The sequence below is a fragment of the Chiloscyllium plagiosum genome, unplaced genomic scaffold, assembly GCF_037043375.1.
Source record: "Chiloscyllium plagiosum isolate Xiang-an unplaced genomic scaffold, Cpla_swu_hap1 HiC_scaffold_8, whole genome shotgun sequence".
Classification (NCBI taxonomy): domain Eukaryota; kingdom Metazoa; phylum Chordata; class Chondrichthyes; order Orectolobiformes; family Hemiscylliidae; genus Chiloscyllium; species Chiloscyllium plagiosum.
The window spans coordinates 98,726,750-98,751,188 of record NW_028270146.1 but is presented as its reverse complement, the minus strand read 5'-3'; the positions used below and the strand labels follow the sequence as shown (position 1 = coordinate 98,751,188).

Genomic DNA, 24,439 nt, shown 5'->3' with positions numbered 1-24,439 from the left:
CTCACTTTATGCTTTCTGCCAAATTGATCAACTTCACATGTTCTCACAGTTACACTGCACCATATTTAATCTTTCTATGTCCATCTGCAATCTTGTTATGTCCTCTTTTCAACATACGTTACTATCTATCTTTGTGCCATCTGCAAATTTAGATGCCATGGCTTTGCTGTTCTTTCATTGATATAAATTGTTAAAAAGCTGGGACCCTATCATAGATCCCTGCAGTACTTCATTAATCTCATCCTGACAGGCTGAAAGAAACTCATTTATGAATAATTTCTGCTTTCTGTCAGTCAGCTAATATATATGTGCTAATTACTCCCAGAATATATGTGGTAGATTGTCAAATGACTTTTGGAAATCCAAGAACAGTGCATCAACAGGCTTCACTTGACCTACATCACATTTCTTTTTCCTCTGGTGAACTGTAATAAATTAATGAAACATGTTTTCCGTTTTGCAAAACTATTTTTGACTCTTCCCTCTTAATGTGGCGGAATTTGACCAAAATTGACACAAAATTCTGTGAAGCTATTTTGTCAGAAAGCAATTTTTGCAATACAATGTAGCCTGCTAGCATAATGCTGACTGTACTCTGGCTGAGGAATGCTGTTTTGATAGTGTGACCTTGCAGCTACAGGCTGTCTGTGCTCTTCAGGACATTAGATAGTGCTGCTCACAGAATGATATATTGTTTCTCTCTGTCCCTTATCAGTTGTTTTAACCCAGCTGAACCTGCAGTTTAAGATAACATTCAGTTTTGTAGACATTAAGAAATGTAGCTGAAAATGTGTTGCTGGAAAAGCGCAGCAGATCAGGCAGCATCCAAGGATCAGGAGAATCGACGTTTCGGGCATAAGCCCTTATTCAGGAATGAAGGGCTTCCTGAAGAAGGGCTTATGCCCGAAACGTCGATTCTCCTGTTCCTTGGATGCTGCCTGACCTGTTGCGCTTTTCCAGCAACACATTTTCAGCTCTGATCTCCAGCATCTGCAGTCCTCACTTTCTCCATTAAGAAGTGTAGGTCTGGACAATGTATGTGGACCTTACAATTGCCCTTGGGTTGTGTAATTAATGGGCAGTGGGTTTGTATTTTACTATATACATTGTAACATTCTGTATTTCATTGGAATTGCGTCGGACTCTTCTGAATGAAGATGTAATTCCCCATGGCCATGTTAAAGCTAGTTAATTGCTCAAGCTCTCGTCTCCTGACTATTTTGTTTTAAACGTTTTGGCAAACGATATACTTTTCCCCAACAACTTGAGTTCTTCTGAGTGCATAACTATAATCTTCTTTACGAATGATTTTCAATACTTGACCCCAGTAGACTTCAAGCCAGCTGGTCTGTCATTTCCTGTTTAATGCCCCCCTTCCTTGTTGACTGCAGAAGCTAAAATGTACCTTCCAATCTGATAGAACCTTTCCTGTACTTAGGGAATTTTGCAAAATTAACACCGATATATGTATTACTACTTCATCAGACACCTTTTTTAAGACCTTCGCTAAGTCCATCAGGACCCAAGCAACTGTAGCCTGCAGTTCCATTGGCTTGCAGTCGAGAAGGAATTCCTCAGATGTTTCCCCCACATCAACATGGATGGCCACCTGCTCCCTGGAGATGACAGGTCTCAAGTGAAAAATATGCATATTATGATGAAGAAGGTGTCCCTCCATGGGACAGGTTGGATAAGCCACCATGGTTCATGTTCTTAAGATCAAGAGCCAGACCCCTGGAACAGTCATTCTTGTAAACTGGGGATTTCCTTTAACTGACAGAATGGACTCAGATAGATAACACTGCAATGTCACTATTAGATTCCCTGAGTTTGGAGCAGTTTTTAAACTTTTGTTCTCTAAAGGATTAAAACAAACTACAGGGTTGACCTTATGTTTCTGTGTGTTTTGCACCAGCAATGGGCAACAGCTGAAGGTCTGATTCGTCGATCTAGAGGAATGGAGAGGCCATTTGTCTTGACTCGCTCCTTCTTTGCTGGTTCACAGAGATATGGTAAGTGGTCAGGAGCTGACAGGATTAAGGCTAATGTGGCTAGGTCCTATTTTGGATGGGTAACTCCCAGCACAGCCAATCCATTTTAAGCCATACACGTTTTCTTTGCACCGTACCAAGTATTTCTCTCTGTCTCTCTCTCTCTTAACTCATCAGCAGCAATCGCTTTGTTTGCCTATCTCTCTTTTGTTATCTCTTTCCCTCTGGGCACCATTCTCATGTACTGTGTACACGATCCCCACTCTCCCCATCCCCAACCCCACCTCACCCTGTCATCAGCATAATACAGCTATCTTCAATTGGACTTGAAATGTTAACTCTGTTTTTCTCTCTACAGATGCTGTCGGACCTACTGGGTTTCTCCAGCATTTTCAGTTTTTGTTTTAGGTATGAACCTGTGAGTGTGCTGAATCTTTCAGTAATGTAGAGAAAGGCTGTGGGCTGGAAAGAAACCTGGATGTGGTTTATCTAGTGTACACTGGCAGTGAATCTCTGCTGAATTCTCCAAATGTTATGGTTGATAATACAAAAATCCTTATGGAAGCTCATCTCTACGCTGTCCGAATATGTAACAGTATGTTTGTTCCATTTGGTGGCTTTTTTCTGAACTGTTGGAATAACAGTATTAAAGTGGGAATGTCTGGCATAAAAGTCTGAATCTTAGCTCAGCAGAGTTAGAAATGTCCATTTCACTCTGGCAAGAATGGCAGAATCCAAGCAGCTTGGGACAGCTAAGCAGTTTTAGCTATTCACATGGACTTCTGCTGACCATGGAGATATGCTGCTCTATCTGTGATCACCTGTGCTATTTTAAGCTTCAGATGGAATAAGCAAACTTCTTTAGAGATCCAGCTTGAGAACTGCGATCACGTAGGCACAAATATTATATAATCCTTGTAGCTTTCAAGAGTCACTCAACCTTTCTCAGTTCAATTCAAATTTTATTGTTTCTTTGGAAATTTGTTGCTGGCACAAAATTTCCTGTTTCTGCACAATGCATCAACTCTTTCTCAGTGCTGAGCTGAGGTTGTGTGCCTCTTTCCAAGACATTCAAGGTGAATGAAGGAGAAATTTTACCAAGTCCTAAGGCGGCATGATGAGACCTGATGGATCAATAGGCCTGACTCATTGGACCATGATAGCTTTTATTTTGATCTCTGTTTTTAAAATATTTTGAGAAGGTAGCCTAGACCCTACGTTTTTTGTATTTTAAAGGCAGATGTGAAGTGGGTGTTCCAATTGGTCGACAACTCGGCTTTAAGCAAAATAGAATTTATTTAAACACTGCAGTTGAAACGCAAACAGAAGAAAACAGAATTTAGAATAACAACAATTGGAAAACTGACCTGATACCGCTACTTAACTAATTAACTGTTCCAATCCAGTTACATCCCATAAACACACTCCTTGGCAGAAATGTAAATTCATACAGGTTCCTACAGGCAGGAATGAACACATCCAAAGAGAGATTTCAGAAGAAAGTCAGCAGAGTTCTTTACTGAAGCTTGCAACTCCCCTGGAATCACACATTTTGTGACTGTTACAGCTATAAACAAACTAGAAAAAACTGAACTAGGAGAACTGGCCACTCCCCTCATATTGTTAAACTAGACTCCTCGCACCTCTACCTTTATGACCTCTCTTCCAAAAAAAAGGACAAAATAACCTTTTTAAAACTAAATTGAGCCATTGTAGTAATCTTAACAAGTTTGAGCTGGGATTGTGAAGGATGAATTGAGAGGCAGAAATAGAGAACAAATCAATAATGCAACCCATAGCTTAATGCTACTGATTGCATTTCTGATCCCAGTTTCAATACCTGATTCAAAATGCTGACTGTCTCCATATGTGGTCACTTTGTAAAGCTATGGTGATTACACCAACCACAAAGCCATCTCCCTTTTGACGTTCCAGTTGATCAGATTCTTACCCAAGCTTTTATCATTTAGGGTGTTAGGATGCTACACTTGGCCTGTGCCACTGGGTGACAGAGGGCAAAATCACCAAGCTTTTTATCACTGGACAAATGACCCTTGGTAGATGCCCTTTATGGACGGGATGAGGCTGGCTTGTAATGTTCACTATTGTGAAAGAGCTTCCTAATATTCACCATCAAAGTTCATATTGAAAGGAAGCTCTCTTTGTTAAAGTGCCAGAGAATGACTGACCTGTGGAAGTGAACAGCAGAAAGAGTGAATTGCCCAAAAGAAATTAAATGAAATGTGCGCAAAGAAAAAGATTATTCTTTCCTGCTTTACTGCTTTCTCATTCCAAGTTTATGCTGTTTATTAGGAGCTGTATGGACAGGAGACAATGTAGCTGAATGGAGTTACCTTAAAATCTCAATCCCGATGCTACTTAATCTCAGTATAACTGGAATCTCCTTCTGTGGAGGTAAGAGTCAACTCATGAAAACAAGAGTTTGGAGCAGGAGTGGACCATGTGGCCTACCAAGCCTGGTCTACCTTTCAGTATGATCATAGCTGATCTTGTACTTCAACTCCACTTTCCTACCCTCTCCTTATTTCCCTTAAATCTCTGAGACACCAAAACTCTTGACATGGTGGTTCAATGTTTAGCACTGCCGCCTCACAGTGCCAAGGACCCGGATTTAATTCTGGCCTTTGGTGACTGTGTAGAGTTTGCACATTTTCCCCATGTGTGTGTGGCTTTCCTCTGGGTGCTCCCACAGTCCAAAGATGTGCAGGCTAAGTGGATTGGCCATGATAAATTGCTCCATAGTGTGCAGTGTTGTACAGGCTAGGTGGCTTAGCTATGGTAAAGATGCAGGGTTGCTAGGATAGGGTAGGGGGCTAGGTTTGAGTAGATGCTCTTCAGTGCAGACTCAGTGGGCTGAATGGCCTCTTTCTGCACAGCAGGGATTCTATGTTTAAATGTATTGACTTGATGGAGCATCCATAACCTGTTAGCATAAAGAATTTAAAGAATTCACAGCATTTTCTCAGTCCTGACTGACTTTTTTATCCTGAGACTGTGCCCCCATGTTCTACATTCCTTAGCCAGCAGAAGCAGCCTTTCAGTGTTTACTTTATTAAGCCCATTCAGAATTATGTATGTTTCAGTGTGATCACCGCTCATTGTTCTAAATTCCAGAAAATTATTTTGCTCAGCCTTTCATCATAGAGCAATCTTCTCATCCTGGAGGACAATTCAGGAAACCTTCACTGTTCAGGAAACTTCTATAAGGTTGCCCCTCAGACTCCGATGCTCCAGGGAAAATAGCCCCAGTTTATTTAGCCTCTCCTATAGCTCAAATCCTTTAACCCTGGCAACGCTCTTGTAAATCTTTTCTGAACTCTTTCAACTTTCACAAACTTGTTCCTATAAGGAGACCAGACTTGCATGCAGTATTCCAGTAGTTGCCTAACCAATGTACTGTACAGTCACAACTTGACCTCCCAACTCCTATACTTAATGCTCTGACCAATAAAGGCAAACAAAACAAATGCCTTCCTCACTATGGTATCTACCTGTGACTCCACTTTCAAGGAACTATAAACCTGCACTCCAAGGTCTCTTTGTTCAGCAACTCTACCCAAGATCGTACCATCAAGTGTATAAATCCTGCCTGATTTGCATTTCCAAAATGCAGCACCTTCAATTAACCTAAATTAAACTCAAATGCCACTCATTGACCCATTGGCCTATCTGATCAAGATCCCGTTCAACTCTGAGATAACCTTCTTCGCTAACCAGTTTGGTGTCATTTGCAAAATTACTAATCATACCTCCTGTGTTCACATCAAAATCATTTAACTAAATGACAAAAAGCAGTGGACCCAGCATTGGTCTTTGTGCACACCTCTGGTCACAGGCCTCTAGTCTGGAAAGAAGCCTCTACCACCATGCTCTATTTTCTACCTTAAAGCCAGTTCTTTATTCAAATGGCCAGTTCTTCCTCTATTCCAAGTGACTTAACTTTGCTAACCAGTCTTCCATCAGGAACCATGTCAAACACCTTACTGAAGTCCATATAGATCACGTCCACTACTCTGCCTTCATCACTTCTCTTGTTACTTCTTCAAAAAAATCAGTCAAGTTAATGAAACACGATTTCCCACGCACAAAGCAATGTTGACTATCTCTAATCAGTCCTTGCCTTTCCAAATACATGTAATTCCTGTCCCTCATGATTCCTTCTAACAACTTGCCCACCACCAATGTCAGACTCACCGGTCTACAATTCCTTGGCTTTTCCTTACGACCTTTCTTAACTAGCCTTGAATATCTTTAAGGCAGACGTAGATAGATTCTTGTTAAGCTAAGGGGTGAAAGATTATCAAGGATAGGCATGAATTTGAATTTGAAATTACAATCAGATTAGCCATGATGTTACTAAATGGTGGTACAAGTTCAAGGGGCTGATTGCCCTCCTCCAGATCCTGATTCACGCGTATGTTGATTATATTTAGAACACCAAACTCCATGAGTCCATATCTTGCCTATATTTTTTGTGAGGCTCATTATTGAAGTCCGTTGGAAATCCATGTATTCTACTGGTTCCACTTTATCTTCCCTCGTAGTTACATCTTTAAAATAATTGTAATACATTTATCAAACATAATTTCTCTTTTCGTAAAACCATGTTGCCCTTTGCCACATCATACACTAATTTCTGTGTCCATTGTGAAGATTTTCTTAATGGTCGATTCCCACACTTGCCTGATGACTGATGTCAGTCTAACTGCACAGCAGTTTGCTGTTTTCTCTCTCCCTCTTGAATATTGGTGTTAGATTTGCTGATTTCCCATCTGCTGGGACCATTTCCAGAATCTAATGAATTTCAGACAATCAAAGCCAGAGCATCCACTGTCTTGCCACCTATCGTTTTAGATCCGTAGGATATAGGTCACTAGGTCTGAGGTTTTGGAAGACTTCAAATATTTGTTCCATGTCTCAATGACCAGGGAATCTAGAACCAGGGATTACAGTCTACAGATAAGCATAGGCCTTTTAGGACAGAGATGAGGGGGAATTTCTTCACTCAGAGAGTAGTGACCCTGTGGAATTCTCTGCTACAGGAAACCAATGAGGCTGAAACATTGAAATCTTTCAAAAAAGTTACTTCTAAGGGGGTGAAAAGATATGGAGAGAAAGTGAGAACCAGGTACTGAGTCTGATGATCAACCATGATCATACAGAATGGTGGAGCAGGTTTGAAATACCAAATGGCCTATTCCTGCTCCTATATTCTAGGTTTCTATGTTTGTATTACCAAATGTTTCAGTTGATAAATTGTCTTCCATGTCCCATTGACCCATTCATGACTCTATGAGTGGAGGAGGAAAATCACATGCTTAATCATAATCTACTTCTGTATAATGTTAATTGTGATAAGTTCATTTTCATAAGTCCTAACATGGCAGTGATTTCTAAACCTCCCATCTTGTGGCTTTTCAGAGAATTGTGTCTGTTGAAATTTCCGTGCAAGAGAGAGAATACTCACTATATAAGATGTCAGACTCTTTGTTCTGCCTTCTGACTTTCAATAAATGTTTAAAAAATGTTTTATTTCTTCAGCTGACATTGGTGGATTTGCACAGAATCCTGAGCCAGAACTCCTTGTTCGCTGGTACCAGGCTGCTGCATACCAACCTTTCTTCAGGAACCATTCCCATACAGAGACAAAGCGACGAGAGCCTTGGTTGTTTGGAGAGGACAACACTAAGATTATCCGGGAAACAATTAGAGAGCGATATGCCTTGTTGCCATTCTGGTACACTCTCTTCTACATGGCCCATACCAAGGCAGAGCCAGTAATCAGGTAAACAGCACCCACTCCATTCATATTTTCAATAAGTGTATGATGTTTGTTGGCTCCTGGTGAGCTACCGAGTGCTTAATTAAATGAATTACAAGATGAGAGGTTCGAAACAGGCTAAAGTAGTTATGATAGCTTCTGGCATCCCAGAATGGTGACTGAGGAACTGCTTCCCAATTCTTCCTTCCTCCTTTTATCTGGAAGTGTTGAATTTCTGGTGTACCTGTTCCTTGGGTACTAGCAGTTCTCATGGTCATTTTCCTTTGCTGTTGGATTGACCTCGCTGAATGCCCAATAGCCCCCTGTTAACCAGGGAGTTTTCACTTAAAACATTGATTAATGGATGACTCTCAACATATCGCTCAAACCCCTCTTTTGATGTATACTTGGCTTGCTTTCTTCTTGAAATTATTTTGGCAGTGAATTACAAAATGACAATCCACATGTGAGATGCTGGAAGCCGACAATTTGTGTCTCAAACACAATGCTTTTAGCATATGATATTTTGACCTGAGTAGAGATTCTTTACTGGCTGTGTAAATGGATTTTGTTCTTTACTTTAGTACCTAGCTTTAAACACTCGCATGTCAAATATAAGATCTCATCAATTTTCTTCAAACTCAGTGAATCCTGTTCCTTTATGACCACAGTAAGTGATTTGTGGCATTTTCCTTCACAGACCTTTATGGGTGAATTTTCCTGAGGAGGTCAACACATTTGCAGTTGATGATGAATTCATGATAGGTACAGTATAACAGTCTGTGACAACACCAGTTGTCAGTTGCACAGATAATATGTGACCAGGCTGAGCTTTAAATTCTGAGAACAGTATTGGACTTTAAGATACAGCTGTGAAACAAACATGCACATTGCAGATGAAAGTTAATGCAGAGCAGTTTGAATGGTGCAATTTTATTGGGAGTGCAAGAATGAAGAGATCTGAGAGTTCACGCGTGCAAATATTTGAAGCTTGTAGGACAAGCCAAGTAGGCTATTCGAATGCATACAGGATCCATGGTTTTGCAAGTAGAGTCATAGGAGATAAAAAGAAAAGTATTACAATGCATGTCATAAAATTAATGGAATCGCCTAGTTTATTGTGACCTATTCTGGGCACCACAGTCAGGAAAAGTGTCAAGAGGATTCAGAGGATGTTGTGATTTTAGTTTTGTGGTAAGACTCAGATAAATAAGATTCTTGTTTGCTTGGAACTGGAATATGAGTTTGAGATACTTTGAGGGCATAAGGGAGGAAATTCTGAATAGTTTTTTCCTGGGTAGTTGTATGTCAGAGGAAAGCACAGAAAGAGAAACTGAAGAATATGACTGTCAGTAGTAAGGAAATAGAGTGCAAGAGAAGTATTTTTCTCTGGTGGTGGAGGCTAAAGGAAAGTGCATAACCTTAAAATTAGAGCTAGTCAGTTCAGGGTAATGTAAGGCCAATTTTCTTAAAGCTAACAGTCATAGAGGTCTCCTCCCAAAATAACTGTTCGGGCAGAAAGTCATTTGACAGTCTCAGCTTTGAGATTAATAAACTTTGGTGAGACAAAAGTAATGAAGATTGGGGGCCAAGATGAATGGATGGGATTAAAATACAAATTAACCATTAGCTCATTGGCTTAAAGAACTACTCCTGATCCTACGTATGGTTAAGAGAAGATTTAATAGTGGTTTGGAATTAAATGTGGGAGGGGGGAGGTTTAATGGGGAGAAATGTTTATCATTAATAACCAGGTGGAAAAAAAAATGAGGTTATTGACAAAAATCCAAGGAAGAATTTTTTCATGCAGTGAGTTGGTAGGTAGTAGTTGCAAAATCAATTGTAATTTTCAAAGAAAATCTATTGCATATTTGAAAAGGAGATGTTTTGGAGGGCTATGGTGGAAGAGCCCAGCGTTGTGACAAATTCAATAACAGTTTGTGCCCATAGTTGCCCCATATCTAACTCCTGATTATAACCATACCATCGGGATAGGATCAAAACAAGGACTCCCTGACAAAGATAGAAAGATAGCAAATATCTCCCTCTGATTTCTTGTAATTTCTGCAGTTTGTAAAGGTACTTTGGCTGAGAATGTATCTCAGGCCAGGTCTGAGAACGTGTCTCAGACACTTGTCTTCTCTAGACCAGGTCAAAGTACAAGTTTTGAAGTGGCCTGAACAGTAGGAAAGTGAACAAATTAAAAATAACCATTATAAAACAGGCTGAGAAAATGTTCCAGTAATATAAATAGGTAATCTAAAAGTTGAAGTATTAACAGCATGAATAGATAGATGGTATTCAACAGTGCCAAATATGCTGCAAAACATATTTACTTATCCATCATGCTGAAAAGTGGTTGCTCTCATATTATGTCTGAACAGCAGCTTTAAGGTGGGCATGGTGGCTCAATGGTTAGCACTGCTGTCTACCAGTGCCAGGACCTAGCCTCAGTTCCAGCCGCAGGTGTCTGTGTGGAGTTTGCACGTTCTCCCATCTGTGTGGGTTTCTGTTAGGTGCTCTGGGTTTCCTCCCACACTCCAGACATGTGTTGGTTAGGTGGATCTGAATGGGATGACGTTCAAAGGGTCAGTGCAGACTCAATGGGCTGAATGACCTCTTTCTGCACTGTAGAGATTTTATGATTCTAAGACGTGATAACACTATTCTGATATAGGCACTTGCATTGACAACTATTAATGTATATAGCTTTATCCATGGATATTGCATTGTTAGTCAATAGATTTTACTTACCCAGTTTACTGAGCAGAGTATCTTTGCTTAAAAATTATCCAGGTAATGTGCTTCAAAAATTAAACAAACTTGAGTTTTTTTTTAAAAGAGAGATCATCATTCCCAAAACGTTATCATCTTCACTGTTAAAAGTAGACAGAGTTTTTCCCACTGATAGAGACGATGCTTGTGAATTTTTGACTTTTCTGCTGGAAACATTTTCCAATTTAAGCCCAGTTAAAGGTCTTCTCATTCTGATCATCCCCTGTAAAAATGACCCATTTACATCCCTCTGATTGTGGTGAAGGAAGTTCTCAAAAATACAATAGCACAACACAAACTGGATAATCTTTGATAAATTCAGTAACCACATGTGGATTGATATATTGTTCTGGTCATCTATAGGAGAAGCCTTGCTGGTGTGTCCAGTGACCGAAGCTGGAATCACAGAAGTGATTGTGTTACTTCCTGGGAAAGGAGAGGTGAGTAGACAAATAACCAGTGTGTCTAAAAGTAAACATTACTTCTAAGCCTGCTGTATAAATATGTTAATGAATTAAATGGAATGAATAGAAAAGAAAAGGACATTCGGTACAACTAGTATTTATGGGAGATATGAGCCTCTTTCTACCCCTTTCATCTAACCCCATCAGCGCACTTTGCTATTTTTTTAATCCGCAGGTATTTATCTAGTTTTTCTTGAACTATGTCTATGCTATTAGATTAGATTAGATACCCTACGGAATGGAAACAGGCCCTTGAGCCCAACAAGTCCACACCGACCCTCCGAAGAGTAATCCACCCAGACCCATTTCCCTCTGACTAATGGGCAATTTAGCATGGCCAATTCACTTGACCTACACAACTTTGGACTGTGGGAGGAAACCGGAGCACCCGGAGGAAACCCACGCAGACACGGGTAGAATGTGCAAACTCCACACAGACAATCGCCCGAGGCTGGGATCGAACCTGGGTCCCTGGTGCTGTGAGGCAGCAGTGCTAACTGCTGAGCCACCGTGCTGCCACAACTTGTTTTAATTGCTCATGTGATACAATGTTTCACATTTTGTTATTCTATAAGTCAAGTGGAAATGACTAAACTTCAATTATTTTCATGACTGAAGAATACTTGTTTTTGTAATGTCAGACGTTGTCTTTCCTAATCTCATTTATTGCTTTCTCCTTCCCCATTACTGATATCTTGCTGGGCTGATACCAAAGAGGATATTTTGGGGGAAGCTCGAAGATTGCTTAAAGGCACTCCTACTGTTGATTGAACATTAGATTCTACTATGTTGAGCAGGAAGTCAGGATGCTGATCACCAGCTGGAAGGGAAGTGCCAATTATTCCACATGCTGCCTAACCTATAGTCCTCAAAAGGACTGCTGTAGGCCACCGACAAGAATATAAAATTCTTAAAATTTTTCTGTCGAGTTCAAAGGTTGTAGCAGTAATTCTGTTGGCTCCATGTTAAAATGTTTGGTTGTTGAAGTCACAATTGTGCATTACTTCTTCCATGTCTCAATTGCCCCCAAATCTCCAATTCTGGTTAATTGTCCTGTTCCTGATTCGCTCCTTTTCCAACTATGTACTGCAATCCCCTCCAATCACACTCCTAATCCCAGTTTTTCGTCATTCTTCATTGGGAAGCTCAGTTGGTTTCTGCAGCCTGCTGAACTCAAACTGTTGAGACCAAATGTCTGGTGCAGCTCAGGACTACCTACTCAGCTTCAGGGATCAGTCCACAGGACTTTGAAGGAATACTGTTCAGGGCAGGAGTTCAGGCATCCAAGAGTAAGAGCTCATAATCCAGTTACTCAGCAGCAGTGTGAAGACTTAAGCATCTGTTTATTCCTGATCTTAAAAGCCCGGAATCAGATCCACAAACCAAAACTATATTAAACAACAAAACACATAAATCCAGTTCTTTGCAAGAATACATGGACCTAGACTACCACAAGGTGATGGACATTCATGCTCAAGGAAGAGAAGAGAATGATTGTTGTGGGGGGTGGGGTGCACAATTGGAAAGAAGAAGCAGTCTACAAGTATGACAGTGAATTTGGGGGAACTGAGACGTAAGATAAATGTTGGACCACAGTGACCAGTGATTTTAATCGAGAGCCAGGAAAATTACTGCTGCACCATTGATCTACAGAAAATGTTTGTATTTTAGAAAGTTATGATCCTGTTGGTAAACTATAGCAGTCCTTTTCAAGATTATTTCAGGCAGCATGTAGATATGATTTTCCAGGAAATTTATGTTGTGCTGATATCAAAATAACAGGCAGTTCACTTCCAACTGATGATGAGCATCGAATTTCTGCTCATCATATTGAAATCTTAGTTGCCACAATAACCCAAACCCAGGTTATCAATGCCATCTAAATCCAGCTATCACTAAATTTTTGCAAATATCCTACTAATATTTTTACCAGTAATGTGTAGCTCAATATCCAGGGCATCCGCTTTGATCAGTCAGCTCTGGTCAAGTGAAGAGCTAAATTGGGATGTCTTGGATATGATGGTCTGATGAAAGATATGCATATGAAATATCATAACCTATGTGCCAAGTGTAAGTCACCTGTTATGTCTTCCCAACCCTGTTATTTTTTTCTTTTCATCACTTGAACTTCCTCTTGTTTGCGTTCCCAGCACCACACTCCAAGAACCTATACAGGATTTTGAGGAGTTAAGACAAGATGGCACAAAATACCAGCCTCAAAACCCATCTTATCAACCCCATCTTTGCTCACCTACTTAAAGACCTGCATTTTCAATTTCATCTTCGCTATCACCATCTCTTCACCCACCTCCTCCACCTTGTCAAGCTCATCCTCAGTCACCAAATTTATACTTTGCCACGTCACCTCCAAACTCCTTTGATTGTTCCACCACACCTTCAGTCATCTTCCCATCACCTCTTCACAGCTTCCAAGTTCTTTTTCCAGGTCCTGTTTATTAACAACTTTTGTCCTCCTCCTACTGTAGCTTGGCCCATGATTTTGTATTGAATTTGTTTTTGTTAACTGCAACATTATTTTTGTCACAGCTTCTGTTTGCTTTTGCTTTTTCCTGAAGCAATGGTACTATCTCAGAACATTACAGCGGTTTGATGGTGAGCAGGTTCTTCGTGTTTCTGTAACCCTCGATAGTGTAAGTATCCAGTTAGTTTAATCCTGCAATTTAGTGGAACATTTTTTGGATTAGAGAAAAGATAGTTCCAACATTGATTTAAACACAATGATCAACAGTAGAAACTAATAAATCATGGCGAAGTACTGCACTGGGCTGAACTCTGCTTTTGTCCCCATATGGACTGAGTTCACAATCAACACAAAATAATGAGAAGAGCATTTCCTCTGTTAGCTGCCTGCAAGTGTCGTGCTCAATATGAATATGGGCAGCTAACAGAGGAGATTACTCATTACTTCAGTCATAGAGATGTGCAGCACGGAAACAGATCCTTCAGTCCAACTCGTCCATGCCGACCAGATATCCCAACCCAATCTGGTCCCACCTGCCAACACCTGGCCCATATCCCTTCAAACCTTTCCTATTAAATATCCATCCAGATGCCTTTTAAAGGTTGCAATTGTACTAGCCTTCACCACTTCCTCTGGTAGCTCATTCCATACACGTACCACCCTCTGCATGAAAAAGTTGCCCGTTAGGCCTCTTTAATATCTTTCCCCTCTCACCCTAAACCTATGCCCTCTAGTTCTGGACTCCCCCATCCCAGGGAAAAGACTTTATTTATCCTATCCATGCCCCTCATGATTTTGTAAACCTCTATAAGGTCGCTCCTCAGCCCCTGACACTCCAAGGAAAACAGCCCCAGCCTACTCAACTTCTCCCTAAAGCTGAAATCCTCCAACCCTGGCAACATCCTTGTATATCTTTTCTGAACCATTTCAAGTTTCACAACATCTTTCCGATAGGAAGGAGACCAGAATTGCACACAGTATTCCAATAATGGCCTAACCAATGTCCTGTACAAATGCAACATGACCCCCCAACTCCTGTACTCAATACTCTGACCAGGAAAGGAAAACATACTGAATGCCTTTTTCACTATACCATCTACCTGCGACTCCACTTTCAAGGAGCTATGAACCTGCCCTCCAAGGTCTCTTTGTTCATTAAAACTCTGGAGGACGTTACCATTAAGTGTATAAGTCCTGCTAAGATTTGCTTTCCTAAAATGCAGCACCTCACATTTATCTAAATTAAACTCCATCTGCCACTTCTCAGTCCATTGGCCCATCTGATCAAGATCCCATTGTACTCTGTGATAACCATCTTCGCTGTCCACTACACCTCCAATTTTGGTGTCATCTGCAAACTTACTAACTATACCTCTTATGTTCACATCCCAATCATTTATATAAATGACAAAAAGTAGTGGAACCAGCACCGATCCTTGTGGCACTCCACTGATCACAGGCCTCCAGTCTGAAAAACAACACTCCACCACCACCCTCTGTCTTCTACCTTTGAGCCAGTTCTGTATCCAAATGGCTAGTTCTTCCTGTATTCCATGAGATCTAACCTTGCTAACCAGTTTCCCATGGGGAACCTTGTCGAATGCTTTACTGAAGTCCATATAGATGACGTCCACCGTTCTGCCCTCATCAGTCCTCTTTGTTACTTCTTCAAAAAACTCAATCAAGTTTGTGAGACATGATTTCTCACGCACAAAGCCATGTTGGCTATCCCTAATCAGTCCTTGCCTTTCCAAATACATGTACATCCTGTCCCTCAGGATTCCTTCCAACAACTTGCCCGCCACCAACGTCAGGCTCATTGGTTTATAGTTCCGTGGCTTGTCCTTACCACCCTTCTTAAACAGTGGCACCATGTTAGCCAACCTCCAGTCTTCTCGCACCACACCTGTGACTATCAATGATACAAATATCTCAGCAAGAGGCCCAGCATTCACTTCCCTAGCTTCCCACAGCGTTCTAGGGTACACCTGATAAGGTCCTGGGGATTTATCCACTTTTATGCGTTTCAAGACATTCTGCACTTCCTCCTCTGTAATATGGACATTTTTCAAGATCTATTTCCCTACATTCTATGTTTTCCATGTCCTTTTCCACAGTAAATACTGATGCAAAATAGTTGTTTAGTATCTCTCCTATTTTCTGCGGCTCCACACAAAGGCCGCCTTGCTGATCTTTGAGGGGCCCTATTCTCTCCCTAGTTACCCTTTTGTCCTTAATGTATTTGTAAAAACCCTTTGGATTCTCCTTAACTCTATTTGCCAAAGCTATCTCATGTCCCCTTTTGCCCTCCTGATTTCTCTCTTAAGTATACTCCTACTGTCTTTACACTCTTCTAAGGATTCACTTGATCTATCCTGTCTATACCTGATATATGGTTCCTTCTTTATCTTAACCAAAACCTCAATTTCTTTAGTCATCCAGCATTCCCTATACTGACCAGCCTTTCCTTTCACCTTAACAGGAATATACTTTCCTGTTGGGGTGAAAAGAAAGGCTGGTAGGTATAGGGAATGTTGGATGACTAAAGAAATTGAGGTTTTGGTTAAGTCTCTAACAAGTGTGGAACCCCACTGCATAAATTAACGTTAAATTGTGATCTTATCAACCACATTTGTCAGAGAGGCAAACTGGGAAATGGAAATATATCATCAGTTGAGTAGGAATTCTGGGACTTTGTTGGGAAAAACGTAAGACAGTTTATTGCAAACTTTACAGAAGGTGATGCTGAGAATAGGTGCCTATAAAAAAACAAAATTTGCCATTTGTTAGGGTTAGTATTATTTTGTAATATCATAGAATCCCTGCAGTGTGGGAACAGGCCATTAGGCTCAACAAGTACACCAACCCTCCAAACAGTATCCCATTCAGGCCCCTACCCTGTAACTCTACATTTCTCATGACTATATCCTACATCTACCCTGAACACTCTGGGCAATTTAGCTTGGCCAATTCACCTGAACTGTACATATTTGGACTGTGGGAGGAAACTGGAACACCTGAAAGAAATACATGCAAATAAGGGGAGAATGTGCACACTCTACACAGACTGTCGCCCAAGGCTGAAATCGAACCCAAGTCCCTGGCACTGTGAGGCAGCAGTGCTAACCACTGAGCTACCATGCTGCCCCATGTTTTTCTTAACTTTATACGTTGCTGTTTATGGTATTATTTACAATCTAAAAGTTTTCATTAAATTTTCAGAGGATGCGGATGTTGTTAGCTAGGTCAGTATTAGGTCATCTCAAGTTACCCTTGAGAAGGTTTGTGGAGAGTGAAATTCTTAAACTGCTGCAGTCCATGTGCTGTTAGGAACAGAGTTCCAGGATTTTCATCCAGGATGTGTTGGAGGATGAGTTGGAATGGATTGTGACTTGGAGTGAAACCTGCAGGTGGTGGTGTTCCCATATACCTTCTGCCCTTGTCTTTCTTGTTGGCACAGGTCATGTGTTTAGAAGGTGCTGCAGGAAGTCTTGCTGAGTTGCTGCAGTGCATCTTGGTGCCACTGCTTCCACTGTGGGTTCATGGTGAAAGAGTATACATTGAAAATGGTAGGTCAGGTGTCAACCAAGAAGCTGATTTTGTTTTGGATAGTGTTGAGCTTCTTGAATGTTATTGGAGCTGCACTAATCCAGGCAAGTGAAGAGTATCCCATCACACTCCTGACTTGTGCCTTTGGGCAAGTCTTGAAGAATCAGGAGATGAGTGATTTTTCACAGAGTCCCAAATTCTGATCTGCTCTTGTAATCAAAGTGCCTATATGGTTGGTTCATTTCAGTTTCTGGTAGCTCCCAACAGTGTTGATACTAGGGGATTCAACCATAGTAAGATAATTGAATGTCAAGGAGATTAATCTAGTTGTTAATTCTTTTGCGCTGGAGATGGCCATTGCCAAATATGTGTAGCAGAAATCATACTCCCCATTTATCAGCCCAAGCCTGAATGTTCCCCAGGTCCTCCTGCATATAGACTAGACTGCTACAATATCTCAGAAGTCACAAATGTTACTGAATATTGTGCAATCATCAGTGAGTGTTCCCATAACTAATATTACGATGGAGGGAAGGTTATTGATCAACCAGCTGAAGGTGGTGTATATTTGTACACATTGAGCATTAATACAGAACATCACAGAATCGAAAAGCAGAAGGGAGACTATTTCATCTGCCTTGCCTGTGTTGCATCTCTGAAAGTGCCCACACCACAGCTTTTTCCCCATAACTGTGTAATTTTAGTTCTCTTCAAGTATGTGCCCAATAACTTTGGGAAAAGTTCAGTGGAATCTAAATTGACTACTCTTTTTGTGACTTGGAGAAAGTGAGGACTGCAGATGCTGGAGATTAGACTGGAAAAATGTGGCAATGGAAAGGCACATGAGAATCGATGTTTCGTGCATAAGCCCTTCATCAGGAATGGCTTAAGGCGGAAAGGTCGATTCTCCTGCTCCTTGGATGCTGCCTGATCTGCTGTGCCTTTCCAGCGCCACACTTTTCCACTCTTTTAATGAATATACTTAACAACTTAACAGATTTAAGTGTTAAAATCATTCTCCTCCATTCCTTCTAGTTATTTTGCCAATTATTTTAATTTGGTTATCAACCCACTTTCCAGAGGATGTAGGTTTCCTTTCTATTGAATACCTCTAATAGACCTGCCCTTAATGCTTTCTGCTTTTCCAAACTCTCCAAAACTGAAAATCTTTAATCTGGTATCGTGTTAGCAAACCTCTTCCAAGCCCTCTCCAAAACCGTGATATCTTTTCTAAAGTATGGTGCCCAGAGTTGTACTTAATATTCCCATTTATGTTTTTCCTTGGTTTCTAAAGTTTCTGGATGGCTCCCTTTTTTTTGACAATACCCATATTTGCAACATAACATTTTTATAACTGCTTCATTTTTCAGCTATCTTAAAATATATAAGCACATGTATCTCCACATTCCTTTGTTCATGGTATTCCCTCAAATTAATATCATGGGTTAAAACTGCTACTACATGTTGTTGTTCTTAAATTCTTCACTTCATTTTTGCCTGCATTAAATTTCATCTGCCATGTGCCTGCACATTTTCACCAATGCCTGGATATTCTCCTGAGGTTTGCTGCTGTCATTTTATTTACTACATTGGAAAGTTTTGAATCATAATTAGACTTCAAAATCACACTCTGTGCACAAATCAAATTTATTTATATGTAACTCCTAGAGGACACCTTTGCATACTTCTCTCCAATCAGGAAAAATCATTTTCGCCTTCTTAACCTTTACTAGTTACTACCCAAGTTACTGCCATCTCTTTGAGATGATGTGCTTCTGTTTTTAATAAGCCTTTATCAAATTTCTTTTGCAAGTCTATTAGGATTACATTTAATTCAATCATACCCACTGTTTGGGTGCTGTCTGGGACTAAAATAGCTTCTGATACGTGTGCACATATTTCTGCTGTGAGTTGTTTTGCATGCCATCTTGGTAAACTTGTTAGATAGCATCCACCCAAACTATTCAGAACTGACCATTCATGACCCCTATCAACATGCAATGTTGACTTGATGCCACGTTGCCATTTCAAGCTCAAAGCTCCCTCAGTCTCTTCTCTGATTCTCCAACAACTGAAAGATATGAAGAAAAGACAGTATCATCAACACTATTTAAAAGGGATAATCAAAATTTTTAGCTAGTGTATTACTGACAATAGACATTTTTGTCTTGCATTCATTAGGGCAATTCTCAATGCCAAAGTAAAGGAAAAACAACATCTTACATTATATGATAAGAGAGTGTGGATTGACTGGTTGACCTTTTCTTATAATTCATTCACAGGCTGAGGATATCACTGGCTAGGCTAGCATTTATTGCACGTCCCTAATGCCCCAGAGGGCAGTTCAGAATCAGCCACATTGCTGTGGTCCAGAGTCACACGTAGTCCAGACTAGATAATGATGGCAGTTTCCTTCCTTAAATTAGTAAACCAGTTGAGTCATTCTGACAATTGACAATAGATTCATGATCATCATTACACACTTAATTCCACCATCTGCTAAGGCAGGATTCAAACCCAGAACACTGGCAGAAGTGGGTACTGCAGATGCTGGAAATTAGCTTCAAGATTAGAATGGTGCTGGAAAAACACAGCAAGTCAGGCAGCATCCAAGGAGCACGGTTTTTGTCCAAAAAGTCTATTCTTGATTCAAATCTAGAACATTACCTCGGTCTCTGGATTAACAATCCAGTAATAATGCCACTGGGTCATCACTTCCCCATGAGTGACGGAGTAAGATGACCTTGATGCGGACGTCACTGAACTAGTCACCTGATTCTGTCACAGATTTCTCTCAACATTCTCTTCTCATACAGTGTCATATCTTTAAAGCAGTAGTTCATAGAGTCATAGTCATGGAGATGTACAGCACAAAAACAGACCCTTCGGTCCAACACATCCATGCTGACCAGATATCCTAACTGAATCTAGTCCCATTTTCCAGCACCTGGTCCTATTCATACACCCATCCAGCTGCCTTTTAAATGTTGCAATTGTACCAGTCTCTGCCACTTCTTTTGGCAGCTCATTCCGTACTCGCACCACTCTCTGCGTGAAAATGTTGCCCCAAAGTCCTCTTTTATATCTTTCCCCTCTCATCCTAAACCAATGCTCTCTAGTTCTGGACTGCCCTACCCCAGGGAAAAGACCCTATCCATGCCCCTCATGATTTTATAAATAGAAAAATGTCAGGTTTGGAGAGGCACTTGCGCTTTCAGGCTAGATTAGATTAGATTAGATTACTTACAGTGTGGAAACAGGCCCTTCGGCCCAACAAGTCCACACCGATCCGCCAAACTGCAACCCACCCATACCCATTCCCCTACACCTAATGCTACGGGCAATTTAGCATGGCCAATTCACCTAACCTGCACATTTTTGGACTGTGGGAGGAAACCCACGCAGACACGGGGAGAATGTGCAAACTCCACACAGACAGTCGCCCGAGGCTGGAATTGAACCTGGGACCTTGGTGCTGTGAGGCTGTAGTTCTAACCACTGAGCCACCATGCCACCCACTGTGCTAGCTCCGTCACATCAGGCAAACTCTACAATACAGCAGAAATCTCGGCCTTCCTCTACATTGAGTGAGGTGATGAGGTGCTGCTCTGTTGGAGGGACTATCTTTTGGACGGGGGCCTCTCCCACCCTCCGACTTGGGTACAGTAAGTCCCACAGTGATGTTTTGAAGCAGCAGTCAGATCTCCATTGGCCTGGCCAACATTTGTCCAACAACCAATGGAGGTTAAAAACACTCTGTCGGCAAAGAAAACCCTGAGCTTCCAGTTGCCTGCTACTTCAACTCAGCACCCTGTTCCCTGTCCAAAGTCTCTGTCTCAGGCTTGCCGTAGTGCTCCACTGAAGCTCAGTGCAAGCTGGAAGAGCAACACCTCGTTTTCCGCTTAGGGACCCTGCAGCCTTCTGGACTCAATGTCGAGTTCAGTAACTTGAGGGTTTGAGCTCTCCCGTGTCTTTACCCAAATCCCCACACACATTGTTATCATATAATCTGCTATTACACACAACCCATTGTTAGCCACTAATAATCCTCATTAATAGCTTATTCACTCTCTCAGCCAGAACCTTACTCACTCCTTTGTCTGTCTAACTGTTCATTTCTCTCTCTCTTTGGGCTCTATTCCCACCTATCCTTTACTCCTTACCCCCTCTCTTAACCCTATCTTCTGCAGATAAACCAAGCATTTTCTTAGCTACCATCAGTTCTGAGGAAGGGTCACTCGAAATGAAACGTTCACTCTGATTTCTCTCCACAGATGCTGCCAGAAGTAATGTAGGTTATTTGCTTACATATTTCACCACTACATGTGCCCAGATTTGCAGCCACAGTTCTCTACACCTCAATTACTATGAAGATTGGGAGAAATTTTAAAAAGCTGATGTATGTTATCATCTAGCAGGGGCCACTGAATTGTGATCAGAACAAGGAAAGATCCCTAGGACCTGATGAAACGTATCCCAGGACTTTGTGGTAGGCGAGGGAGGATGTTGCAGGGCCCTAAGTGGAGATATTTGTATCATTGACAGCCATGGGTGACGTGCTTGAAGATTGAAGGGTGGCTAATGCTGGGCCGTTATTTAAGGAAGGCTGCAGGGAAATGCCTGAGAACTACAGCCTTACCTCCATTGCGGGGAAGTTGTTAAAGGGTAGACAGGATCTATGTGCATTTGGAGAGGCAAGGACTCATTTGAGATAGTTGCCTTTGCACGTAGGAAATCCTGTCTCACAAATATGATTGCATTTTTTGAAGGGGTGACCCAGAAAGTAGATGAGGGCAGTACAGTAGATGCTGTTTCCATGGACTTTAGCAAGGTAATGCACGGTAGGTTGTTGAGTAAGGTTAAATCTCTTAGGATTCAGGGAGACCTAGCCAACTGGATACAAAATTGGCTTGACAGTAGAAGGCAGAGGGTAATGGTAGAAGGTTGTTTTTCAGACTGGAGGCCTGTGACCAGCGATGTGCTACAGGGATGGTGCTGGGTCCACTGTTATTCATCATTTATATAAATGATTTGGATAAGAATTTAGGAGGTATGGTTAGTTAGCTTGCGGATGACACCAAGACTTATGATATAGTGGAGGATGAAGAAGGTTATCTGGGAATTCAGCGAGATCTTGATCAACTGGGCCAGTGAGACTGAGGAATAGCAGATGGACTTTAATTTAGATAAATGCAAAGTGTTGCATTTTAGCCAAGCAAACAAGGGTAGGACTTATAGTCAATGGTAGGGCCCTGGGGAGTACTACAGAACAAAGAGATCTTGGGTTACAGGTTCATAGCTCCTTGAAAATGGAGTCATAGGTAGACAGGGCGGTGAAGAAGGCTTTTAGTATGCTAGCTTTCATTGGTCAGAACATTGATTAAAGGAGATGCAGCTGTACAAGATATTGGTGAGGCCACATTTGGAGCACTGTCTGCAGTTCTGGTTACCCTGCTATAGAAGGGATATTATTAAACTAGAAAGAGTGCAGAAAAGATTTACTAGGATGCTACCTGTACTGGAACGTTTGTTATAAGGAGAGCTTGAATAGTCTGGGACCCTTTTCCCTGGAGCATAGGAGACCGAGGGATGACCTTATAGAGGTCTATAAAAGTATGAAAGGCACAGATAAGGTAGACAGCGCAGAGCTTTGCCCCATGGTAGGGGCACAGGTCTAAGATGACAGGGAGAGATGCAAAAAGGTCCAGAGAGGCAATTTTTCACACATAGGGTGGTGAGTGCCTGGAATGGGCTGCAAGAGGTAGTGGTGGAAGCAAGTACACAAAAGACTTTTCCCTAAGTTCAGTCTACTGCATGAACAATTTTCTCATAATTTGAAGGTGCTGGTGTTGGACTGGGGTGGGCAAGGTCAGAAGTCATTCCTGATGAAGGGCTTTTGCCCAAAATGTCGACTCTCCTGCCTCCTCAGATGCTGCCTGACCTGCTGTGCTTTTCCAGCATCACACTCTCGATTCTGATCTCCAGCATCTGCAGTCCTCACTTTTGCCAAGGTCAGAAGTCAGATGATACCAGATCATAGTCCAACAGGTTTATTTGAAATCACAAGCTTTTAGAGTGTTGCCCCTTTGTCAGATGAAGTGAGAGAGAAGCACACAGGCACAGATTTTATAGGCAGAGACATCAATGAGCAATTTTTTCATATATATACATGCAACATGGCACAACTGGGAGAATGAGCACATGGGTGAGATGCCAGAACATTAGTAGCTGCAAGTGAGATGCTGGAAGACTGGAGGTTGGCTAACATGATGCCATTATTTCAGAAAGATGATAAAGAAAAGCCAGGGAACTATAGACTGGTGAGCCTGATGTCAGTGGTGAGTAAGTTGTTGGAGGGGATTCTGAGGGAGAAGACTTACATGAATTTGGAAAGGCATGGACTGATTAGGAATAGTCAGCAAGGCTTTGTGCATGGGAAATCATGTCTCGCTAACTTAATTGAGCTTTTTGGAGAAGTGACAAAGATGATTGATGAAGGCAGAGCGGTGGACATTGTCCATTGCGCTTCAGCAATATGTTCAACAAGGTTCATCATGGTTGATTGGTTATCAAGGTTAGATCATGGAACACCGGCAGAGGAAGCCATTTGGATACATAATTGGCTTGAAGGTGGTGGTGGAGGATTGCTTTTCAGACTGGAGGCGAGTGACCTGTGTGCCACAAAGATTGGTGCTGGTTCCACTGCTTTTTGTCATTTATATAAATGATTTGGATGTGAATATAGGAGGTATGGTTAGTAAGTTTGCAGATGTCGCCAAAATTGGTGATATAATGGAGAGCAAAGAAGGTTACCTCAAAGTACAAGAGGATCTTAATCAAATGGGCCAAGGAGTGGCGGATGGAGTTTAATTTATGAGGTGCTGCATAAATAAATATGAGGTGCTGCATTTTGGATAGATAGATCAGGCAGGACTTATACACTTAATGGTAAGGTCCTGAGGAGTGTTGCCAAACAAAGAGATCTTGCAGGCTCCTTGAAAGTGGAGTCACAGGTAGACAGGGTGGTGAAGAAGGTGTTTGGTACACTTGTCTTTATTTGACAGTACATTGAGTATAGCAGTTGGGAGGTCATGTTGCAGCTACACAGGCTGTTGGTTTGGCCTCTTTTGGAAAACTGCATCACTTCTGATCTCCTGCTGCAGGAAAGATGTTCTGAATCTTGAAAAGTTCAGAAAAGATTTACAAGGATGTTGCAGGGGTTGGAGGGTTTGAGCGATACGGAGAGACTGGACAGGCTGGGTCGATTTTCCTTAGAGCATCAGAGGTTGAAAGGTGACATTATAGAGATTTATAAAATTATGAGGGGGGCATGGAGTAGGGTAAATAGACAAGGTCTTTTCCCCATGGTAACCGAGTCAAAAACGAGAGGGTATAG

At 41.4% G+C, this 24,439-nt stretch overlaps 1 protein-coding gene across 7 annotated transcripts in view; it reads left to right on the top strand.

Annotated features, from left to right (window-relative positions):
• The window catches only part of LOC122553854 (neutral alpha-glucosidase C-like), a 143,550-nt gene that overhangs the window by 68,758 nt on the left and 50,353 nt on the right, over nt 1–24,439 (top strand). For 6 of the 7 annotated variants that reach the window (XR_015757991.1, XR_015757992.1, XM_043698273.2 and 3 more), the window contains 6 exons: nt 1,916–2,012; nt 4,305–4,406; nt 7,554–7,797; nt 8,474–8,538; nt 10,912–10,988; nt 13,589–13,663. Coding sequence is in view for 4 of the 7 variants with exons in the window: in XM_043698273.2 (XP_043554208.2) it covers nt 1,916–2,012; nt 4,305–4,406; nt 7,554–7,797; nt 8,474–8,538; nt 10,912–10,988; nt 13,589–13,663 (660 nt within the window). In the remaining 3 variants the exon portion in view is untranslated. Of the gene's footprint in view, nt 1–1,915; nt 2,013–4,304; nt 4,407–7,553; nt 7,798–8,473; nt 8,539–10,911; nt 10,989–13,559; nt 13,664–24,439 lie in introns of all 7 variants that reach the window. The other variant, XR_015757993.1, reaches the window with a different exon arrangement.